We start from the raw sequence: 25,168 nt of genomic DNA on the forward strand, positions 1-25,168 counted from the left end.
TTTGAAAGCAGCATATGATAGTATAGAGAGACAGCAATTGCATCATGCTACGAATGATATAGGAATTCTTGGAAAATTGGTAAGGCTGGTGAGAATGACAATGAGCCGTTCAAGAATGCGAGGTATGATGTCTGTTCGAGACTTTGAATGAAAACCCACAATCTGTTATACAGTCAATGACCAGGTCAGGGATGGGATGAATGAAGCCCCGAACTTGCCGCGAGGATAGGAATTGTGCCGGCCGCCGAGGCCTGTAACACTCCTCTGGGGCAATGATTAATGACTGGCAGATGAAATGAAATGATAGTGGAGAGTGTTTCTGGAATGAAAGATGACAGGGAAAACCAGAGTACCTGGAGAAAAACATGTCCCGCCTCCGCTTTGTCCAGCACAAATCTCACATAGAGTGACCAGGATTTGAACCATGGGATCCAGTGGTGAGAGGCGGCGGGCTGCCACCTGAGCCACGGAGGCAATGTCTGAGACATTGAGTACGACAGAGAGACGCGTTGGCATGCCTCCATTTTAATGTTGCCTCGGAGAAGGTGATGAGAGATGCAAACTTCCTGAACAGAAGTTGCTGATGGTATGGTGGCAAGAACTCGAAAGGCAATGGAAGAGACATTCATCGCCCTTGAACAGGCCAGTAAGGAAATAGGACTGAACATCAACCAGCAGAAAGCATGCAAGGAGAACATGTCAGCCTCAGTAACTGTGGGGAAATACACCTTTGAGAGAGTTGAGCAATTTAAATATCTGGGATCGACAGTCACCTATTCAAATGATACGTCATACGAAATTCAACAGAGATTAATAGCAGTCAACAGAGCTTATTTTGCTCTAACAAGACTTTTCTCCTCAAGGCTCTTGATTCGTACCACGAAATTAACAATCCACAGAACACTTATAAGACATATGCTTACGTATGCCTCAGAAACTTGACCATTAACAGCAATAGATACCGGAATGCTGGATGCCTTCGAAATAAAGATACTTCGAAGATTCATCGGCCCAGTCTGTGAAAAGGGAACATGGAATAGAAGATACAGTCATGATTTGTGCACCATACAGCAATTAGCACTATGTCTTCTGGTATTGGCTAGAGCAATTTTGTTACTTTCATTGCTCTGTCTCAGCTTTATCCTTGGCTTTGACAAAATGAAAGTGACTTAGGTATGAGTGATGCTAGTAATGCCATTCCTTCTGCAGCCAGTCCCTGCTATGAATGGTGTGAAAATATTGCTCATAGGGCTGGTTGATACATGCATTTTAGTGGGCTCGGTAGACTGATATGTAATAGCAACTTCTGGCTCGGTGAGGAAAGCAACGGGAAACTACCTCACTCCTCATTTCCCTAGTACGCCTCTTCAGTGATGCCTAGGCCATCTATGACAGTTGATGGCGGAGCTGTTGAGGATCCAACCAGCCTTTGGGCTGAGGACTAAACATACACATACATACAGCAATTAGAGGAATAGTGAAATCAACCAGATTAAGTGGAGACAGGTCTCACCCACGTATATTTTAAAAGACGTGTTAATAAATCATTTACTCCAGGCTCGGGTGTATTTCAATACCTTTCTAGGACATCGTCACACTTTTTCTTCTTCTTATTATTCTTCTTCTTCTTCTTCTTCTTCTTCTAGGGCTCTACAGTTTGTTGTAAATCTTGGCCTCTTCACTGACTCTATGCAACTAACTGGTTCTCGGTCGACCTCCTCCTCTCTGACGCCCTGCATTTCCATATATTTTGAGTCACTTCCGTATCACTCATCCATACTGCGCGCTCGGCGCACCTAACTTTGTTGAAATACCGGCTAACTTGGAGCGGTACATCATCATTGATACCCACTGCACCTGATCGGCGGTGCTGATATAACACCCGTCTTCTTTGATATGACGAGAAATACGACAGAAGAACAGAAAGGGGCGAATTAATTCGCATTAAGGAAAAGCTGGAATGAAAACGGTGATGTAAACTATTATGGCTGATAGAGGAAAGCTACATATCCATGTTATTCTGAAGTGTAAAAATTTACCCAGGGCGAACTTACCAATAGGCATAGTGATTCACAGTCAGCAAAGAGGTTGGACTGATTTTCTGCCTGATGTCTAGAATAGGAGATGGAGCATTGCTTAGTAAGAGGGTCATGCTGGTTATCGAAGGCTTTAAGGGGCTCCGTTGGGGTGTACCTTTCCCACGCACTTTTACAAACTTCATGGTACCTTTTCTGAATAATTAATTGAGGTACATGTCTGGAAAGAAATTAGGTGAACCTGTGATGGTTTTCTAATTCTTCAACATAGGGATTTCTAAAAGTACCGTTTTGTTTTGCAGATTTGTTTTAATATTGCAATCTTTTACACTTTTTGATGTGCTGTACAATCAATAATTTACACACTATGAGGTGTGTGTTAAAGTACTCACAGAATCGTACTTTAAAGGTTGTAAAATATTCAGGTAATTTCCGAGAAAAGGTACCTACGATAAATCTTTCAAAAAGTAAACTTGCGGGTAACTTCCGTCAAAGTTTCAATGCATTTCAGATCCGTAACTTGTGTCATCTAGATCATCCTGATAGGTTTCTTCCAGCCTTCTCATTAGTTTTCTTCTCTTCTTTTCTTCATTCCATGAATGCTTTCTCTGAATTCCTTACCATTTCTTTGTCAAGCTTGTACAAGTCTCGTATGGTGTGATGACCAACGCTAGTACTAAGTTTCTTCAGTGCATAATATCTTGAAAAGTTGCTATTTTAAAAGTCATTAAAGCATCGTATAAACTTAAATAAAGTGCATTAATTGACACAAAAAATGTTTTTGGGATTCTTGACCAAATAACACTGTCGATGCACTCATTCTGACTTTGAGTACGACCATGTAAACATTTTTTCAGTAACTGTGCATCAGACAGGTCCCCGAAAATAGGCCTATGTTTCTCTATGGCAGCATATGGTAAACCAAACTTGTGTGTAAATGCTTGGCCTGCTGCTTATGCTTTGTTGTACTTATACCATGCATCGGTTCCTTTGCGGCTAAGTCAGTGGTAAGATGCAGAATCAGTTGAAGCAAAGCAACTATGACCGCCACGCCCACACTGCTTTCTCTTAAATCGTTTATTTGAAGCATTTCTAGGTGACAAAAATGTAGGTTACAAAAATATATGTATTATACAAGAAATTAAAGAGGACATTCCCAAGATCGATAACCAGCCAAAAAAACGAAAATGATACCTTTCACCATTTTCTACCATACCGGAGCCCCTTAAAGGTCATGCAACACCCGAAGTGAAGAATATATTTTCTTCATAGAAGATAGACTTCGTTATCATATTTGTAGGAATAACTTCGAAACTACAGATATGTGATGTTGTGAACAAGCCGTTCAAGGACCACCTCTTGAAGTACTATTTATGTAGGTAAGTTTCTACTGAGATCGATAGCTGCAGTCGCTTAAGTGCGGCCAGTATCCAGTATTCAGGAGATAGTAGGTTCGAACCCCACTGTCGGCAGCCCTGAAGATGTTTTTCCGTGGTTTCCCATTTTCACACCAGGCTGTACCTCAATTAAGAGCACGGGCGCTTCCTTCCCACTCCTAGCACTTTCCTATCCAATCGTCGCCATAAGACCTATCTGTGTCGGTGCGACATAAAGCAACTAGCAAAAAAAAAAAAAGATAAGTTTCTGGAAAGAGACCATGTCCTCACACCGTCCGGCAAGATTCAGAAGTCATCATTAAGCCATCTGTGCAAGTGGATTGTCATTTCGTGGTGAAAAATAACACTATCAGTGGGTTCTGAAAGTGTTGTGCGTCAAATGCCCTCGACGCCACCCAGGATGACGTTCTCTGTGAGGAGAGTGAGATAACCTGTGAGACTCGTGAAGTAAATAGTCAAGTTAGCGATGACAACAGTGATAACAGCAATGAAACATATATTATAACTACGTACGGTAACAATACTCTTTATTTCAATAATGACTTTATTTAATTTAATTTTATTTATTTATTTTGGAAACCAAAACAGCGAGAAGCCGAATTACAGAGTTCCGCAAAGGAAAAATAAATTTACAGTGGAGTAGCACAAGGCAAACATAAAAAATTAAGTGGAAGAACAATGAGGAATAAACATCTAATGATAAAAATAGAGGAAAAAATTAATACTAAAAAATAACAATAGAGACACAACAATTAAGAACAAAATATAAAGGCAAAATAAACAACGAGGAAAATTGAAGATTGAACGTAAAACGAAGAAAATAACTTATAGCTAGGCACAGTAAGATAAATACAGATATAACACATAAGTAATGGTATACCAAACCAAACCAAACCAAACCCCATGGCACTACAGCCCTTGAAGGGCCTTGGCCTACCAAGCGACCGCTGCTCAGCCGAAGGCCTACAGATTACGAGGTGTCGTGTGGTCAGCACAACGAATCCTCTTGGCCGTTATTCTTGGCTTTCGAGACCGGGGCCGCTATCTCACCGTCAGATAGCTCCTCATTTCTAATCACGTAGGCTGAGTGGACCTCGAACCAGCCCTCAGGTCCAGGTAAAAATCCCTGACCTTGCCAGGAATCGAACCCGGGGCCTCCGGGTAAGAGGCAGGCACGCTACCCCTACACCACGGGGCCGGCAAGTAATTGTATAGTACAGTAAAAAATAAATGAATGAATATTACATTATGTACAAAAGAGAAGACAGCAATGTCATAGTGGTTTATTATCATGCACTACTGTATAATTAGATACGTGTGTGTTGAACGGTAGTTCTGAAATGTGAAAATTCTGTGAAATGAAATTGTTAGTTTCTCCCTCCATAATCTCTCTCCTTTCTCTTGTATTTCTGTCTTCTTTTGTATTTTTGGTGTCTTATATTTCTCTGTATTTGCCCTCAAACGTTGATGGTGCGGCTTATATCCCAGTACGGATTATTTTCCGGCCAATACTATATTGAATCACAGTCTAAGATTTTACGTTTCATGCATTTTCTGTTGTATCATTTTGTAATTGCCACTTCATAAGGCTGCTTTGCTGTACTTAGCAAGATTAAGATTTCTTACGATTTCTGCGCACAGCGGAGTCCCCTCATTGGTGACGGTGGGGTACCAAGGGCACTAGTTGAATTTAATATAAACGCCATATAGTATTTAACTCAATGTAAGCTTTAAGCTTGCATACCAGGTGTATGTATAAGTTTTTTCCGGATTTTTGTGGTCATGAAAACACGTAATTATGAAGGGAAATTCATTGTTCCTTTATTCGAAATATTGGCTATCGACTTTTAAACACTTCGCCCATCTTTCAGGTAAGTTACGAATACCATGCCAGAAAAACTGCTTGTCCTTTGCGGCAAACCAATCGTCGAGCTATTTTCCAACTTCCTCCAAATTGCTGAAGTGCTGCTCTGCGAGCGCGTGCCCCATTGATACGAAGAGGTGATAGATGGCATTAGGTCAGGGCTGTACGGCGGGTGCGGAAAGATGTCCCATCCAAGCGATTTCAAGGTGTCCTTCACTAGTTTTGCTAACAATACTGCTATACTCCTTATTTATCATGGTTTATTATCATGCACTATAATTAGATACGAGTGTGTTTATCGGTGGTTCTGAAGTGAAATTAAATTATTACTTTGCCTCTCCATAATCCCGGCGCAATGTCGTGTAACAAAATCACTTTGCCAAGTTTTCTGGCCCATTCCGGTCGTTTTTGGATCAACGAATGATTTAAATTAAGGCGATAGCGTTCTGCATTAAAGGTTTCGCCGGGCGTCGTCTGCAATTGCTCGTCTTTGCACTTTTATGGTCTACCAGAGCACGCACTGCCTTTCATATTGAAATGACCAGGCTTAAATAGTCGAAACCATGTCTCAAATGTTCCTAATTGATGGAGCTTTTTCACCATATGTTTCTACCAGCAAACGATGAATTTCCACAGCCTTCTTCTTTAGATCAAATAAGAAAAGCAATGCGTGCGGCAAATATTCTTTTTCAGGCACATACGACGACATAATCACGGAACGGCACAACACAACCGCTACTGTTTGGCGGATTCAATTTTTGTGTGTTGGTACGCTAATGTCAGAAGAACAAACTGACGTATTTGTCAAATTCATACGCTGCGTACTGTTGACTGGCGCCATCTCTTAGTGAAACCCGAAAGGACTTATGCATACATCTGGTAGTCTTAATGATTTGACATATTGTTGAAGTTTTCTAATCGCTCTGGTTCTAGGTTAACTCCTGCATACGCCGTCTGCATTATGCTCGTAGCTACACTTTGGAGATACAGCGGCTCAGGTCCAATTTGGGACAGTCAAGCTCAAGAGCAACAATCTACTTGCGAGGATAAGTGGTGGGCCAATTTGCTGTACGTGTCGAACTACGTGAAACCACTGGAACAGGTAATCCCTCATACCCTGGAACTTAACATTATTTAGGAATATGCTGCCTCTATGCACAAATAATTTACTCTAGTGTACATTACTGAAAGTACTCTACCATATCAACAATTAAATGAAGAACCGCCTAAGAAACAGTCATCCCTTTGTTAAAATAGTACAATAGAAACTCGATTCTCCAGATTAAACGGGATAGGAGGTGATCCCGGCCAACCGAAATCTCGATTATGGTAAAATAATACGATATAATAACATTATCCAAACTATTTCTTGAACTTACCATTTATCATTACAGGCATAATATCTGTACCACTTCAAAGAGTAAGATTATCGCACAACACATAATTAACAACCTTTAACCAACACGAATTCCAAAGTAACGTTCATGGGAAAAATTTTAAAATCTTTACCAATGAAAACTGGCCGCAGACAAGGTGGCGGAATATCACCACTGCTTTTTTGATATGGCTTTCGATTACATTATGAAACTTTGGCAAATGAAAACGCGCCTACAATCAAAATTGGAGCAATACATTTAATAACAACAAACTGCCTAGGATTTGCGGATGATAAAATTCTCCTAGCCCTTGACTTGGAGGAAGTTCGTGCCAAGATCACCACTCCAAAATAAAACGCCCTAAAAATAGGAATACAATTATTCGTCGAGAATACTGAGCCACATTCCATAAATTTTTCATAAATGATTTAAAAAGAAATAATGTACTTCTACAATTTAAATGTCATGGGCAAATCATCACACACCACTTTAAAAGAAAGGAATGTGGATAGACAGAAACTAACAAAATGAAAAAGACCACTTTCTAACCTCATCAACGTATAATGAAAAACGTCTGTCAATGGACACTAAGATCCAACGTTATAAAACCGTAACTCTCCCGGAATCCTCCTACGCCAGTGAAACACTTTTCCAAATTAAATACGAAAGAAAGACTGATCAGCTCCTCTAAACTGAATGAAGAATCATCGGAACTTGCATAACCCTTTGAATCCCTTGACATGAAAGTCGGAAAATAAAAGTATACCTTTTCTAAAAGTCTACTAATGTGGACTAGAAAAACATTAATATCAACCACAATTCTTCAAATTTATTGACTACTAGCGAATGTACCCGTGCTTCGCTACGGTATTCTACATTGTATTCGAATATCGAAGTAAATAGTGTACATGCAGTAAATAAGATAGTTTTAAAATTGCATGTCTCTTAGCGTTATCCGAGAAAGAGCATGGGGAGGTCCCCGTACGTTTCCAATGTAAAGTGTTTGTTACGGATTTGTGATATAACGGCAGGCTCACTTGCCTACTGGCATTCACAATCAGGTTGGGAAGTTTACATTATAATTGCAGGCCCCATTGCCTACTATGCGGACAGAATCGATTTGGGGAGTTTTCGTTAAAATGGCAGCCCCCCTTTCCTACCTCCAGACAGATTACAGTTTTTATTATAATGGCAGGCAATTACCCTACTATCACTCGAAATTGAGTTGTGCAGTTATCATTATAATGACAGGCCCCTTTTCCTACTGCCAGCCAGCGTACTGCCAGTCACACCAAGTTGGTGAGTTTCCATCAAAATAGCAGGCCAATATGCCTAATGCCAGTAACATTTTAGATGAGTACATTTCTTTATAATGGCGGGCACCCTTGCCTACTGCCAAACACAATCGGGTAGGGGAGTTTTAAACAAAACTGCATGCTCACTTACCTTCTGCAAGTCAAATCGAGAAGGGAACTATTCATTACAATTGTAGGCCTTCCTTACTAATGACAGTTACACAGGAGTTGGAGAAGGAACCCTTTCCTACTGCCAGTCAAAGTCGGTGTGGGGAGTACTGATTACAATAGCAGACCGACCCTTTCTCGATCGCTAAATCGACATCAGTGAATATATATAGATCGACATACGAAAGTATATGCGTGTTTACAATATTGAAGACCTTCATTTACAGATTAACTGCTACTAAACGTACGTCATATCGACAAAGGATTATACCATAAGACACGCCGGATTTAGTGGCCTAAATGGCTGGTCCAATGATATGTCATCCATTCTTGGGTCAGATTTAGAAACGTGGAACAGGGTAAAGGTTTTGTAAGATCATCTCACATTACATTACTTTTCGGATAATAATGTGACAGCTACATACGTAGCATTTGGCTCACATATGGCTACTGAGTGGGCCAATTTTCGTGAAGAGTTTGATGATTCTGTATTTCATATAAGTAATTGAAAGTATGAATAATGCATGTGAAAATTCCAAATTGACTTAACATCGATTAATAGAGAAAAATCAAACGTAAAAGGGATACAGATACGGCATAAAGTCATAAGACCAAGGTTGTAGATCATTCCAAATTGAACGGAGATTGTGCAATCCGTTACGTGATAGGAATTTCCGAAGGTCTGCACCATCATTAAAATTGCCTGCATATTTCGATATTCTTCGGGGATAAAAAATGAAAAATTTAATGATATAGGATTTTTCATTCGTTACAGGCTAAAACGTATAATTTTGTCAAATTTCAATTATCTTCTTATTCTTCTGGCAGATTATGCCACAATGTGGATTTTGGGCGAGGCGGGTAAAAATTAGGACTTTCAGGAAATCAAAAATTATGGAGATTGTTATTATTACCCCTTAAACGGAAAGCTGTACGAAAATTTCGCCAAAATAGTCAGTGTAGAGGTACACAGTCGTTAAGATTTGATTTATATAGATAAGGAATCTGCTCCATGTAAAACACCTTTTGGGCTATGTCCGCTGGACTTAACCTGCAAAAGTGACCATTCATGATATCTCCCTTATTAATCCTCCTGACGAAAAAATGCACATGAAAAAAAAGGTTTAGAGGTGGAATTCCATCAGGTTTGGTCGATTTCCAGTCAGGTTGGTCTTGTTCTGTATATATTGTGGAAGAGTAAAATCACCATTTCGGTTCCTTATAAACCGCCAGTCCATTCCGGAACATGAAATGTTATTTACGTTTAAAACCTACCTTTGGACAGGTGGATGCTAAATATAAATTTTGTTTCGAATGTCTTCAGTAGTTTTCAAGTTGTAAGGAATACGCTTTACACGCACCCGCTCGTGAGTTAAGTCCGATGGGACTTGTACAGAAAAACGGTCCTTTAATGATATCTCCCTTATTGATCCTCGTATCGAAATGATGCACATGAGAAAAAAAGGTTTAGACATTAATTTCTACCAAGGTAGGTAGACTTCCATAAACTTTTGTTGTGTATATTTTTTGGAAGTGCAAAATCACTGTTTCGGTTTCGTATAAACCCCCAGTTAGTTCAGGGATTTAGAAACAATATTTGCCCTGAAACCTATCAAGGACAGGTGTATTCTAAATACGAATCTTGGTGGAAATGTATCCAGTAGTTTCTAGCATTCACGTACATACGGCGTAATTAAGGAAGAAAATAATACAGTTAAGAATGTTGAAACTAATAGAAAATGGATTATAACTGAGGACAGCCGGATAACGACAAATAAATAAATGCCGTGAGTTATGGATATAATAAAGCGCTAACAGAGGAGAAATTTAGGTTCAGTGATTCTTAGGTAAACAAATATGAAGATGACTAATGGTGTTATTACTTAATCTATTCGAGGGCGGTTATAACCTCCAACGATATTCCGCCAATATCCCGCAGATGAGCCGATTGATGCCTCTCTTGCCATCTACCCAAGGAACAACCACGAATTTAAAAGCATGATGAGGAAAATGGCAATACGTTACTTCCCTACTGGCATGCAGTCAGAGACGTTGCCATGGTAACCTGTAGGTTCGTTGTCGGTCTGTCGGTCACTAAATGCAGAGCATGATACCAGCAGAAAATTGTAAATTTCTCCGTCATGTGAAGAGTAAGGTAAATTATGAACATAACGAAAGTTGTTTATAATGAAGAGACGTTTCACGTACGGTAAACGAAGTTTACAGAAAATAAATAGTATAAGAGAAAATAGAGGAAAACCACTGTGGTTTTCCTATAAACACCCCGTCTATTCAAAGATTTTAAAATTATATGCATATCGGAACCTTTCCTGGGATGAGTATACTCTAAATATGAAGTTTGGCTGAGATCTATCCAGCCGTTTCGACGTGATGGTGGGAAAACCACTCTGGTTTTCCTATAAACCCCCCGTCTATTCAAGGATTTTAAAATGATATGCATATCTAAACCTTCCCCGGGATTAGTATACTCTAAATACAATGTTTGGTTGAGATCCATCCAGCCGTTTCGACGTGATGGTGGAAAAACCATTCTGATTTTCCTATAAACCCCCCATATATTCAAATATTTTAAAATGATATGCATATGGAAAACTTCCCCGCGATGAGTATCCTCTAAATATGAAGTTTGGTTGAGATCTATCCAGCCGTTTCGACGTGATGGTGGGAAAACCACTCTGGTTTTCCTATAAACCCCCCGTCTATTCAAGGATTTTAAAATGATATGCATATCTAAACCTTCCCCGGGATTAGTATACTCTAAATACAATGTTTGGTTGAGATCCATCCAGCCGTTTCGACGTGATGGTGGAAAAACCATTCTGATTTTCCTATAAACCCCCCATATATTCAAATATTTTAAAATGATATGCATATGGAAAACTTCCCCGCGATGAGTATCCTCTAAATATGAAGTTTGGTTGAGATCTATCCAGCCGTTTCGACGTGATGGTGGGAAAACCATTCTGGTTTTCCTATAAACCCCCTGTCTATTCAAGGATTTTAAAATGATATGCATATCAAAACCTTCTCCGGGATGAGTATACCCTAAATTTGAAGTTTGGTTGAGATCTATCCAGCCGTTTCGACGTGATGGTGGAACAGCCAAACAGACAGACAAACAGAAACAATTTTATTTATATAGATTTTTACACTCGTTCTTCACCCCCTTTCCATCCCCGCCCAAAGGAGTCCTATGAGTGCCTTACACAACAGTATATTTTTTTCCCAGATATTAAGTCTTATTTGTACCTATTTTGGTTGACAGCTATGCCCAAACGTACATGCATAATCTCACTGCTCTAGAATCCTGGAGCTGACGTTGCCATGGTTACGGCAGTTCATTTCTTTATCCGATTCCTAGAGCAGGGGTAGTGTGGTGCCAATATCTCCGTAACGGTTGGTTTTAGGGCCTTAAAACATGGTTTTCGGGCCCGTAGGGCTTACAGAGTTTTGTTCTTTGCGTCAAGAGGATTAAATTGAGCTTTGTCTCGTCCTTATACGACAAATTCGATATTTTGCCTATAATAGTATAAGAGAAAATGGAGGAAAACCGTTTTTCCTATAAAACCCCCGTCTTTTCAAAGATTTTAAAATGATATGCATATCGAAACCTTCCCCGGGGTCAGTATACTCTAAATATGAAGTTTGGTTGAGATCTATCCAGCCGTTTCGACGTGATGGTGGAACAGACAAACAGACAGACAAACAGACAAACAGAAACAATTTTATTTATATAGATTGTTACAATTTTCACTTGGTTTCAGAATGAAACCACTGGGCATCTATGTAACTGTTACATGATTCGTTGTAGAAAGTCTCTTTCAAACCAGTTCTTGTTTATACTAATATTATAAAGAGGAAAAATGTGTTTGTTTGTAACGAATAGGCTCAAAAACTACTGAACCGATTTTAAAAATTACTTAACCTATAGAAAGCTACATTGCCAGTGAGTAACATGGGCTGTATTATATTTTCAACATTATTCGAGGTGGGGGGGGGGGTACGGTGGGGGAGATATAAAATAATAGGCTAATATAGGCAAAATATCGAATTTGTCGTATAAGGACGAGACAAAGCTCAATTTAATCCTCTTGACGCAAAGAACAAAACTCGGTAAGCCCTACGGGCCCGAAAACCATTACCAAAACCGTTACGGAGATATTGGCACCACACTACCCCTGCTCTAGGAATCGGATAAAGTAATGAACTGTCGTAACCATGGCAACGTCAGTTCCAGGATTCTACAGCAGCGAAATTGTCTGCTATAAATCACAAAATCCTAACATGTTACAGACATGAAAATTGATATTTGCAATCCCCTTTAAAAATAAAATAACACAAATATTCATTTTCAGAAAATCCACTTAAGGGGGAGGGGTGAAAAAAAGTAAGTAAGGAGTTGAATTATTTATATGAGGATACATACAACTCAAGAAATGAAGATGTTACGGACTTTAAAATTGGTACTTGGAATCTCCTTTAAATATGAACACACTATTTTCGGAAAATCCACTTAAGGGGGTGAAAAGAATAAAAAGCGCGTGAATTTTTAAAATGAGTGTCTTCTTCTTCTATCACTTTACCCACACCTGTGGGGTTGCTGGTGTAAACTGTGTCGCACATGCGGATTTGACTCTGTTTTATGGCTGGATGCCCTTCCTGGCGGCAACGGTATGTGTAGGGACGTAATCTATACTTCTATACTAATATTATAAAGAGGAAAAATTTGTATATTTCTTTGTAAAAGATGGACTCAAAAACCACTGAACCAATTTTAAAAATTACATCACGTATAGAAAGCTACATTGCCAGTGAGTAACATGGGCTGTATTTTATTTTCAAAACAATTTGAGGGGGGGCGACGGGGGAGATATAAAAATATTAAAATAATAGTCTAATAAAGGCGAAATCGAATTTGTCGTACAAGGACGAGACAAAGCTCCTTTTAAGCCCATTGACGCAAAGAACAAAACTCGGTAATCCCTTCGGGCCCGAAAACCACGTTTTAAGGCCCTAAAACCAACCGTTATGGAGATACTGGAACCACACTACCCCTGCTCTACGAATCGGATTAAGAAACGAAAAGCCGTAACCATGGCAACGTCAGCTCAAGGATTCTACAGCAGCTAGATTATGCATGTACGTTTGGGCATAGCTGCCAACCAAAATAGATACACATAAGACTTACTATCTAGAAAAAAGTAAACTGTTGTGTAAGACGCTCATAGCACTCCTTTGGGCGGGGATGGAAAGGGAGTGAAGTATAAAAATAATAGCCCCGGAGATCTCCGTAGTACAACGACCAGCGGTTGCCGACAAGCCTCCGGTTTTACGTACTGGCTTAGGTTTCAGCATTTTGCGGAGTCTGTTACCAGTAGTTTAAAGTATTTTCTATCAAATCATGGAGTAGTAGGATCACTGATGTTATTAGTGCTGATACTTTGGTCCACTTTTACGATCATTGTAACCATGAAAACAACCTATGTACTCTACACAATTGTCAAGATGGTACGCCCATGACTTGAAAAAATTTCTCAACATTTATACTCAGATTCATTATATGATGTGCGACATGAGTGACAAGCTCTGAGAATTATAATTCTCGATAATTATAGTAGTTTCTTTTATGCATCGCGTATTTCCTTGATCATTTGTAATAGTTACGAAATGTCGGATCAAACAAATACATTCGATAATATTGATATTTGTGGCACTATCAAGCGGAAGTATACTTACACTAAACCTGCAGCTTTGTGAAAGGAGCAGGTATATCTAGGTGGGAATAAAAGAAAAACATGGTAGCAAAAGATCTTAGAGGTCGACGCTAATTACGAACTAATATTTAGAGGCCACCATGAAGAAAAGGGGAAGCAATACACTATAATTCCAAACATGTTACATAATTTCTACATACTTAAGTAAATACACCAGTGATATAAATATCTAATGAAGTCAGTCACACCAATAGTATGAATAACTAAAGCCAGTTTCTTATAACCCGTACGAAGAATGGGTACTTCTGCTAGTTTTCAATAAATTTCAATAAATGTCAATAAACTAACGTACAAACAATCTTCTGTGGAACTCTGCAAAGTAGTTCTTGGTTTTCAACAAGCAAAGTTGCATGTTTCGGACCATGATTTTGTGTGGTGAGGTTCATTAGCTGAACTGCAGTGAGCCCATCTCCGAGATGGCCCCCACTTTGGCAAATGGGCTGCTTTGTCATATCTTGTCTCTGGAGCAACATAGGCTTTGAACTTATTCTGCTGCTTCTGCACCCTCTTTCTTGTAAGAGTTGAGGATGAGGGCACCCCTAACAGACCAGCAATTATGGACAGACGAACCTGCTTTAGAGTGATTGGGTTTGCTTTGCAGATTTCTTTGTAGACCAGGAAAGCATTTACAACGGTTACATCTAGGAAGTGCCAAAGAATTCGGTGCCACCATTTCTTACTCTTTCTGTCAACCTCATACGTTGACTTCAACATATCGGTTTTATCCACAAACCCCAAATGACCTTTGTAGTCCTTATGAATGCATGGGCATCTTTGTTCTTTCGTGAGACCGTGGATATAGCTGCTACTGCATGGAAGTTGAGAAGGAAATCAAATCCTTTGTTGTGTTTCCGAAACATTGCAAACAGACTTCGGCTACTGCACCGGAAGAACTGGAATTCACCACGTGACATGATCTTATCATAAAATTCCTTAGGAAATCCAACTCTTCCCTTCTTCACTCTGCGGCAGGCATATATGCCCTTTTTCTCAGATGAAGCACAATCGGCACTGAAGTAAAATAATTATCAAAATACACTTGATGATGTTTAACCTCGAGCTCTACAGTAAGATATTTCACTACCCTGGAACTTAGACACTTCTCCGTGGTTTGCCCCACATTTCCTGTATATATTTGAAATTATGAAATATATCCGTTTTCATTTGCACGAAACCAAACTTTGCATTTAAGCCCCAAATTTAATGAATCGAACTAGCACGACGCGTTAGCCTCTAAGCTAGCTTTCTTCATAAGAGCAGCAGCCATCTTGCGCAAGCACCCTTAAGGCGTCTCATAAGGAGTCGTGTATAGCCGCCATCTTGCGTCCGCCATCTTGCGCAAGCATCCTTAGGGCGTCTCAAAAGGAGCCATGTATAACCACCATCTTGCGCAAGTATCCCAAGGGCGTCTCATAAGAACCTATGTATAGCGGCCATCTTGCATAAGCACCTTTAAAGAGTCATGTATAGCCCCATCTTGTGCAATTAGCGCCGAGAGATGGCTGCTGTAGAATTTTTCTTTTTAAATTATCCGCCACCATATTTCAAAGGTATGTACCTAAAGAGTGTAGCACTGAGCTCTATAGATTAAAGATGACGGATGACAGCTGACAAAAAAGCGCGTGAGTTTGTTTACTAAACAAGAGCACGTGGAATTTTTCAATTTGCCGCCACCACATTTCAAAGGTATCTAGCTAAAGATGGCAGCACGGGGCTCTCTTGATTAAAGATGGCGGATGACAGCTAACAGAACTTTTCAAATTGCCCGCTACTACAGAGAGCAGCACCGTGCTCTGTAGATTTAAGATGGCGGATGACAGCTGACGAAATTGCCCGCATGATAGCAGCACAGTGTTCTATTGATTAAAGATGGTGGATGACAGCTGTCAAAAAAAGCACGTGGCTTTGTTTACTAAACAAGAGCACATAGAATTTTTCAAATTGCCGCCACCACATTTCAAAGGTATCTAGCTAAAGATGGCAGCACGGTGCTCTCTTGATTAAAGATGGCGGATGACAGCTAACAGAACTTTTCAAATTGCCCGCTACTACATAGAGGGCAGCACGGTGCTCTGTGGATTAAAGATGGCGGATGACAGCTGACGAAATTGCCCGCATGATAGCAGCACAGTGCTCTATTGATTAAAGATGGTGGATGACAGCTGTCAAAAAGCACGTGGCTTTGTTTCCAAACAAGAGCACATAGAATTTTTCAAATTGCCGCCACCACATTTCAAAGGCATCTAGCTAAAGAGTGCAGCACTGAGGTTTGTGATGCAAGATGGCGGATGATAGCTGTCAGAAAAAAGCACGTGAATTTGTTTAAGAGGGCAGCACGGTGCTCAAAGATGGCTGCTGTCAAAAAGCATTTTTCAAATTATCCACCACCACATTTTAAAGGTAAGTAGCTAAAGAGGACAGCACTGTGCTCTATAGATTGAAGATGGCGGATGACAGCTGTCAAAAAAGCACGTGGATTTGTTTATCTCGCGCTAGTGAGGTTAAGTTGGTAGCACTAAGGTTTAGGCCCGCCAAGATGGCAGCACTGCCGATGACAGGTGACGAATTTTCAGCTACTGCGATAAAGAGGGCAGCACTGTGCTCTGTAGTTTAAAGATGGCGGATGACAGCTGTCAAAAAGCACGTGGCTGTCAAAAAACACGTGGATTTGTTTATCTCGCGCTAGTTAGGTTAAGTTGGCACTACTGAGGTTTAGGCCCGTCAAGATAGCAGTACTGAGGTTAGCGGTGCGTTGTTGTCTGTCAAAAAGCACGTGGCTTTGTTTACAAATTCAAATTTCGCGCTAGTTAGGTTAAGTTGGCAGCACTGGAAGAGGCCTCTGGCTGAGGTGGATTAGGCATCTGGGAGGCCTCTGGCTGAGGTGGAGGTGGAGGTGGCCTCTGGGAGCCTGAGGTGGAGGTGGCCGCCGAACCCGCTTATTATACTACTATCGCCAAATAAACAGTGAAATACTTCAATAGGATTTTGTTTGTCACCTGGAATATTTAGTCCACAGTCTTGAGAAAATTCCCCCTTTTCATGTTCATATATTGCTTGCACCCACAAACAATGCCCTCACTATGTTCTTCCTTATCTTCTGTATAACCACTGTTCACAACACACTTATAGTTACCAGCAAAGTTAGCTTCATTGATATTCCCACTACGTATCACAGATAAATTTTCATCATCGTCAAACTGATCTACAGTCTGTGTTTCTAGCGCTAATTCTTTTTTCACACTCACGGTCCACGTCAGAAATTTCTGATTCAGGATCACTGGGTATTTCGCCAAGAAGCTGTATAAGTAACTCATTCTTGAGGTCGTCTCTTATGGAAGAACGTGAACCTTCCATAGCCTTACCTTATAAAGAAAGAAAAATGTTTTAGAAAATTATGCAATAATTGCACTGCGTCCCGGTGGTTCCACGTACATTTATGTACAAAGCGTCTAAAGTAAATTTTAAAAGTGCTTAAAAATCATTTAATCTAGTCCAAGAGATATATAACTTAAAATACAGTATATTACCCACTGATCTTCATTCGCACATTATAAACCTCAGAATTAAAAATGTATTTACTTCAGTCTTGAACAGACACTGCACAGAATGCATCAACTAGAAACAGTGGCATCACGCCCGTCACTAACAATCTAACAGTCCTGCTGTTGTACGCACTCTACGCTAGAGGACTCTACAGAGCTGCGCACGCGGGTGGTATCAGTCTGAAACCAGTGGGCCGTGTGAGCAAAGCCAATGAAAATGTGGTTTCGAACTGGAATCACTGGGCCTCAAAGGGATAAATGATAATTACCACCTCGAAGGAGTACTGAATATACATCCTAATGAAACTGTCTATTGAGGGACTGATGTATTCACCAGCACAATGAAGAAGAAAAGATCGTATTTCTTTAACACCTTTCGACTGCCAGGACACCGGATGTTACGGAAACTGATGATAAATCTTGGAAAGATGTCAGGAGGTGGACAATGGATCCACGAAATTCAGCGAGATCTCAAAGCAGTTGGACTGGAGATAGCAGATGCAGGGAATAAAATAAAATAAACATTATTCGTAAGACCCACAAATTTTGACCAAAAATGTCACATAGAAGGGCTATAGAGTTTTCAAGCGAATTGAGAAATTTACGATCTGAATGAATGGAAATATACTGATCAGATCACAAGTGCCAAACACTACTGCCTTCAAAGATAAAGTGAACTTGGAGCAATTCAAGTGTCCGAATGTGGGCAATAACGTTAATAATAATTAATAAACAGATTCCGAGCCTGTTGGCAGCGAGGTCATGTGCGTACAGTTGTGAGATTTTATTCGGGAGATGGTGGGTTCAAATCCCACTGTCGGCACCTGTGAAGATGTTTACCAAACTCTACCATGTTGTGCTAGGAAAATGCTGGAACTGTTCCTTAAATAGGGCCAAGCCCTCTACCTTCCCAATTCTAGCCTCATCCTCCCCTGCATCTCCAAAAATTCCGATGCGTTAGTGCGACGTTAAACGCCTTTCAAACGAAAACAACAATAATTAAACAGATAATTGTCAGAACATCGCTCAAGACCGTCCCAGATGGAGAGACCTCATGGAAACCTGCCTTGCTTCGGACTTGTAAGTGTCAACTTCGTGAACATGACTCATCAGTGCAGTACGCAGTGAATTCCGAAGGAAACAAATACAGTACTGTAACTCCTTTAACCTGCCTTTCCAATCAGAATAATGTATAACGCACTGAGCTAGTGCACTATTTAATTTAGGCTAAAGCGATATTCACTCTTATGTTTTATTTTTGGAAATAAAGTACTGTGTGTCATATCAACCACATATTCTGGTGTCCTATTAGTTGCTGCGGATGCTGACACAGTGAATTCTGGAGAATGAAGTAAATAACACGGAACGTATCATCATAATGTACCGGTTGCTGCAAATACATGTCCCGTAGTAGGACGGGTGGTCTCCTGGTCAACTATAGGAACGTTCATTTAATGCACGGACTGGCTACACATAATAACGTAAATCTGCCTAACGTATCAGGTGTCGCAGACTAAACGGAAACTCAATTTACTGAGACGACGGTTGAAGGCTCTGAACATTGCCTAAGGTACAAACATCTCTAGTGCGTAAACATTCTCTCGCTCACTCTCCTGGTGCTGCAGGCCGTGAGGGGCTCGCCTCTTCAATAGCGCTAGCCAATTTCATTCGGTCTAGAGCTCTCCTTATCCAGCCCTGGATACCCAACAACTCCACATCTCTCGAGACGTTCTGCAGCCATCTTTTCCTTGATCTCCTCCTACTTTATTAGCCACCAGAATGTTGGACGATGATCTTCTTTATTGTTCGGTCCTGCTCCATCTTTACGATGTGCCGGAGGTACAGAAGTCTCCACTTTTTGGCCTCTGCGATATCTCGAGGCCAGCGTACTGGGCGAAGACATCTTCGTTGGTCCCGATGCGCCACTTTTCTCGATCAAAAATCGCGCCGAAGATTTTGGTCAAGATCTTTCTTTCCCTTACAAGTAGAAAGTTCTTGACGCGCTCGCTTAGTATCCACGTCTCATAGGCATGCAGCACCATTGGACGGATTATAACTAGGTATACGGCGAGTTTCAATCTTCTAGACAGCGTTGCAGTCTTCAGTAACTTCTGGAAGGCAAAGTAACACCTGTTCCCAGCTGCCAACCTCGTCTGTATGTCCTTGTTGACCTTGTTGTCCTCACTTATGAGGTCTCTCAGGTACTTAAACTGCGTCACACACTCGTAGGTGTTACCTGGATATTCCAAGCCTCTCACGCCATGAAATCTTGCTACGTCTCGGGTTAATCGTGTACATTGTTTTGTCCCTATTGATCTGTAAGTCAAAATGTGATGCTTATGTGATGCAGATCATCCGTCAGGTAGTTCCAAAGGCTAATACTGGTGGGTTCTGTTGCAAATGTTACCGCCTGGTTTCAATGGTTTTCGACGTATAACGTGCTCCAGACAGAGGTAAAACAGGGTGGTTGACACCACAACACCTTGCCTAAACTTTCTCTTCACGTCGAACTCCCAAGAGAGCTGCCCCTGAATTTTCAATTTGGCTCCTGTACACCTCATAGTCATCAGGACAGGACTGGTGACCTTCGTCGGCACCTACACTTCTCCCAACACCGGCGTAACCTCGACCTGTTTACACTGTCGTAAGCCTCCTTGTAGTAACCATCTAGTTTCATCAAATAAATACCAGTAGAACGGCCTCGTTGTACTTTAAGTCCTGGATATACTGCTTATGTTTGGGGAGTATCATCGCAATGAACGACAAGCAAGTCCACTTTATGTACAGCAATATCCGGACAGACGATATCCAGGTCGCAGTGTATTCCAAAGATAGACTGCATCAGAACGGAAACCTGTATATGACAACTTGTCCATTGAAGAAACATCAGAAGGATCCAGAGGAAGTGAATACAGTGACATCAATTGTTGTCCCTGGAAACCCTACAAGTAGCGGAGTTATGCCACATACGTGAAGAATATATCGTACTAGCTGAAGCACCAGTAGTTGACGGGACGATCCATATAGCATGAGCAACTACCGAGCTACCTTTTGCCAATATACATGAATGCTGTTTTGCGCGCGACGCAGCAGTAATCTCATCTATCGGAGATGAGCGGCAGCAGAAGAGACAAATCACATCACAGCAATGGTCAATTTAATGTTCTTGTTGATCAGTTTTATGAGCTTTCAGTATTACAGGCCTTCACATTCAGATTTCTTACGACACTTTGATATGACCCTTCCTTCATGAACCCCTCTTGTCTTATTCTTAAAGTGATCGTTCCATTACGGTTATAATAATTTTTTATAATCATCTTCACCATTTTTCTTGTTATACGGACCGATGACTACGCTGTTGTACACCTTAAGACAATCATGACAAAGACCATCACCAGTTTACACGATTGAACACTATTTCCGTATTAGCAATGCTCGGCGTTGATATGCACTGAGACACGAAAGTCTAAATTCAGGTATTACGCTATCATAGTCGGTACGGTTAAAGCTGTATAAGACATAAATGATCAGAAATGTAATTCTATATAACTTCAGTTATGTAGTATTTATTGATAGGACCACTAATAACATAGATATTTAGAACTAGCAAATGTACCCGTGCTTCGCTACGGTATTCTGCATTGTATACGGATATCGACGTAAATACTGTGCGTGCAGTAAATGAGATTGTTTTAAAATTGCATTTCTCTTAGCCTTATCCGAGAAATAGCATGGGAAGGTCCCCATACGTTGTTTCAAATGTAAAGTGAGGGTTGCGGAGTTGTGATGATAACGGCAGGCTCACTTGCCTACTGCCATTCACAATCGAGTTGGCAAGTTTATATTATAATTGCAGGCCCCATTGCCTACTGCGCGGTCACAGTCGATTTGGGGAGTTTTAGTTACAATGGCAGACCCATTTCCTACTTTCAGACAGATTACAGTTGAGGAGTTTTTATTATAATAGCAGGCAACTTCCCTACCACCTGTCAAAATTGAGTTATGCAGTTATCATTATAATGACAGGCCCTTTTTACTGCTGCCAGCCAGCTTACTGCCAGTCAAACAGAATTAGTGAGTTTCCATGAAAATAGCAGGCTACTATGCCTAATGCTAGTCAAATTTCAGATTGGAACGTTTGTTTATAATGGCGGGCACCCTGGCCTAGAGCCAAACACAATAGGGAAAGGGACTTTCGAACAAAACTGCATGATCCCTTGTCTTCTGCAAGACAAATCGAGAAGTGAATTATTCATTAAAATGGTAGGCCCTCCTTACTAATGCCAGTTACACAGGAGTTGGAGAAGGACCCCATTCCTACTGGCAGCAGTCAAAGTCGGTGTAGGGAGTACTGATTACAATAGCAGACACACCCTTTCTCGATCGCTACAAATCGACATCAACGAATATATATAGATGGACAAACGAAAGTATATGCATGTTTACAATATTGCAGACCTTCATTTACAGATTAATTGCTGCTAAACGGTACGTCATATTGACAAAGGATAGTACCGTAAGGCGCAGTATTTAGCAATCTAGATGGCTGGTCCTATGATATTTTCTCGCATCTCATCTATTCATAGGTCAGATTGAGTCAGAAACGTTGAATAAGTTGAAATTTGTGTAAGATTATCTTACATTGCATTACTTTTCGGATAATTATGTGACATAGCATTTGGCTCACATATGTGTACTGGGTGGGCCAATGTTCGTTTAGAGTTTGATCATACTATCTTTCCTGTAAGTGACTGAAAGTACGAATTATATAGGTAAAGAGTCCAAATTTACTTAAAATTGAGAAATAGAGACGAATCTAACGTATAAGCGATATAGATACGACAAAAAGTCATAAGATCGAGGTTGAAGATCACTCCTAATTCAACGAAGATTTTTCCATCCGTTATGTGATAGAACTTCCCGTTTTTCCCACGAAATACCTCGAAACGAAGGTCTGCACCATCATTAAAATTGCTTCCATATTTCGATATTCTTCGGGGATAAGAAATGAAAAAATTAAAGATCTGTCAAGCTTTCCGTTCGTTACAGGCTGAAGCGTATAATTTTGCCAAATTTCAATTTTCTTGCTTGTCTGGCAGATTATGCTGCAATCTGGATTTTGGGTGAGGGGGTAAAAATTATGACTTTTAGGAAATTAAACCAAAAAATATGCAGACGATCATTATTACCCCTAAAAAGTGTATCTGTACGAAAATTTCACCAAAATAGTCAATGTACATGCACACACAGTCGTAACGATTTTATTTATATAGATAGATAAGGAATCTGCTCCACGTGCAACATATTTTTGCTACGTCCGCTGGACTTAACCTGCAAAACCAACCGTTCATGATATCTCACTTATTAATCCTCCTGTCGAAAAATACACATGAGAACAAAAGTTTTAGAAATGGATTTCCATTAAGGATTGTAGATTTCGATTAATTTCGGATGTGCATATTTTGAGGAAGTTCAAAATCATGGTTCCGGTTTCGGATAAACCCCCAGTAAATATAGGTATTCAGAAATAATATTGGCCGTAAAACCTACACAAGGACAGGTGGATTCTAAATATCAAGTTTGGTAGAAATATATTCAGTAGTTTTCAAGTTATAAAAACTCATACAATCAAACCGACAGATACCAAAGAAATATGCAGATGGTCATTATTACAATTGAAACGGTGAACCATGCTCCTTTTGCATGTTTCTCATATGTTATGTTTACTACTCGTACAAGTTTTGTTGACCTCAGTTCGAGGAAAAACCTGAGTATATCCCTTGATAGGCCACAGAGCGCAGCACTCTGCGTGGTGTGTATTGACGATCTTTTGCCGTACTAGACTACTGTTTTCATCTTTTGACGCATATCTTTGCCTTCCTCACTCGTGATTTTTTTTTTAACAATGGAGGCTAGACGATGTGAAATCGCCTTCCTTTGCTTTAGGTGGATTTTTACCTTATTTAAACGTGGGTTTACCACCATTCATGCCATAATTAATGTCTTGATTTAACAGGTATGTGCTTTCTGTTGTCTTTTTATTATTACTACGTTTGGATTACCTTTTTACGATCCCTGATGGGCCGGTCGATGTGCATCTTCTATTTCGGTTCGTGTAAATGGTGTGTGTGACTGTGAGAGGTTAATATTATGATTACTGCTAATTTGGGAATTTGGTCTCGAATCCATCACGTTTTTGGTGCACTTGTTCGGGTGCATTTGTTTTGTTTGTACCTGGCCGCCTTCGAAGTAACGACTTTCGTATCGACAAAGTTTAATTTGAAGTCGTACGAAACTCAAGCTTAATGTGATTTGGTGCACGATCCTGCCTGTTTTGCCCGATTATACAAAATACGTATAATCTTATATTGTGCTCCCATAGTGCACGTTATTAGTTCAATATGCGAGATCTGGAACTGTGTTAAGGTGAGTCATGTGGCGTGTATTTGTACCTCATGTGAATGTTATGAGTGAATGCTGGTGTCTGAAGCAAGTAGAAGATGGGCTATCGATTGGTTCATTCATGTTTTATTTCGGTTTCATTTCGATTTTGTTTGGGTACCTCATTTCCTTATCTTGGTACAGATTTGTCATTTACTTGGCCATGTGTTGGTTGGGGCTCGGCCTAACCGCCGATCGGCCATGTTGGTATTCTTATTTTTCGTATCTCTGCGCATGCCTGTTTTATTTTGCTGGACCAAAGATGCTGTACTCAGCGCTTTTGGCTGGTTCATTCCTTTACTCCTTGCGTCTTATGTTGATCTCTGTGGTGACGTGGGTTAAAATGTTTTTGTAGTAGGAGGCTTCTATTGTTGTCGTGCGAATGGAGAATGGAAAGATATGCGCTGTGAATAATTTAATCTGAAGTTTAAAGAAATAAAAAAATATATATATTGGCTGTACTACCGTGCGCACGGCAAATTTAATTGAAATATTAATGGTAATGAGGTCATTACTGTATTAGTGAGCTGATAACGAAATATTTGGTGTGTGTTATAATTATTTATGTTGAGCTCACCTCACGACCTCGGCAGAAACGCTTGTGAAGGTATGTTTATGTCTTGTTTTTTGTTTTCTCTGTTATGCGATTGGCTTCTTTTTCCATGTTTGGATTCTATTATTAATTTACTAATAAACCTTGTCCTTATGTTTATTCTACGTTTCATTTATGGTAGTGTTCTATAATCGTCCTCGTTGGTTAATAACGAGGCCCATCTTGAGCTCAGGGCCGTTTTCTGCCTTCCCTAATCGCGGTCCGCACCTCATTCTCCCGTTACGTTCGTTTCATTTTCGTCATATGCTATCCGTAAGGGAGGGGTTTGGCACAAATGGTAGCAGAGCGTCTTTGATTAGGGTATCTCTTCTGAAAAGAAGGAAATTCAGACGAGATAGAGCTGGAGATGGAGATTATGTACATATTAGTCTAGTGCAAATTCCCATGCCTTAAGTTCATGAAGCCAATATATATATATATAATTTAATTCTAACCTTCTGTGTTTGTTTGTCATTATATGTGTGTGTTGTTTAATATCTCTGAGAAATAATCTGCATCATGGAAAACCCCAAAGATTTAGAGTTGAGTAAAGATAGCGAGGTATTCGCGGCAGATATGTCTAATCTTGAGAATGATAAGAGAGATCGTAGTGGTAGAATTAATGATATGCCTGCTTCTGGTAGTAACAGTGATAGATGTAC

At 40.2% G+C, this 25,168-nt stretch overlaps 1 protein-coding gene across 1 annotated transcript in view; it reads left to right on the forward strand.

Moving 5' to 3' along the window:
- Positions 1-25,168, forward strand: part of LOC136866638 (nose resistant to fluoxetine protein 6) — a 165,300-nt gene that overhangs the window by 105,391 nt on the left and 34,741 nt on the right. The window contains 1 exon segment of the mRNA XM_068226786.1: positions 6,231-6,399. Within this exon segment, the coding sequence (XP_068082887.1) occupies positions 6,231-6,399 (169 nt within the window).

Source organism: Anabrus simplex, chromosome 3 (genome assembly GCF_040414725.1).
Source record: "Anabrus simplex isolate iqAnaSimp1 chromosome 3, ASM4041472v1, whole genome shotgun sequence".
Taxonomy (NCBI): Eukaryota; Metazoa; Arthropoda; class Insecta; order Orthoptera; family Tettigoniidae; genus Anabrus; species Anabrus simplex.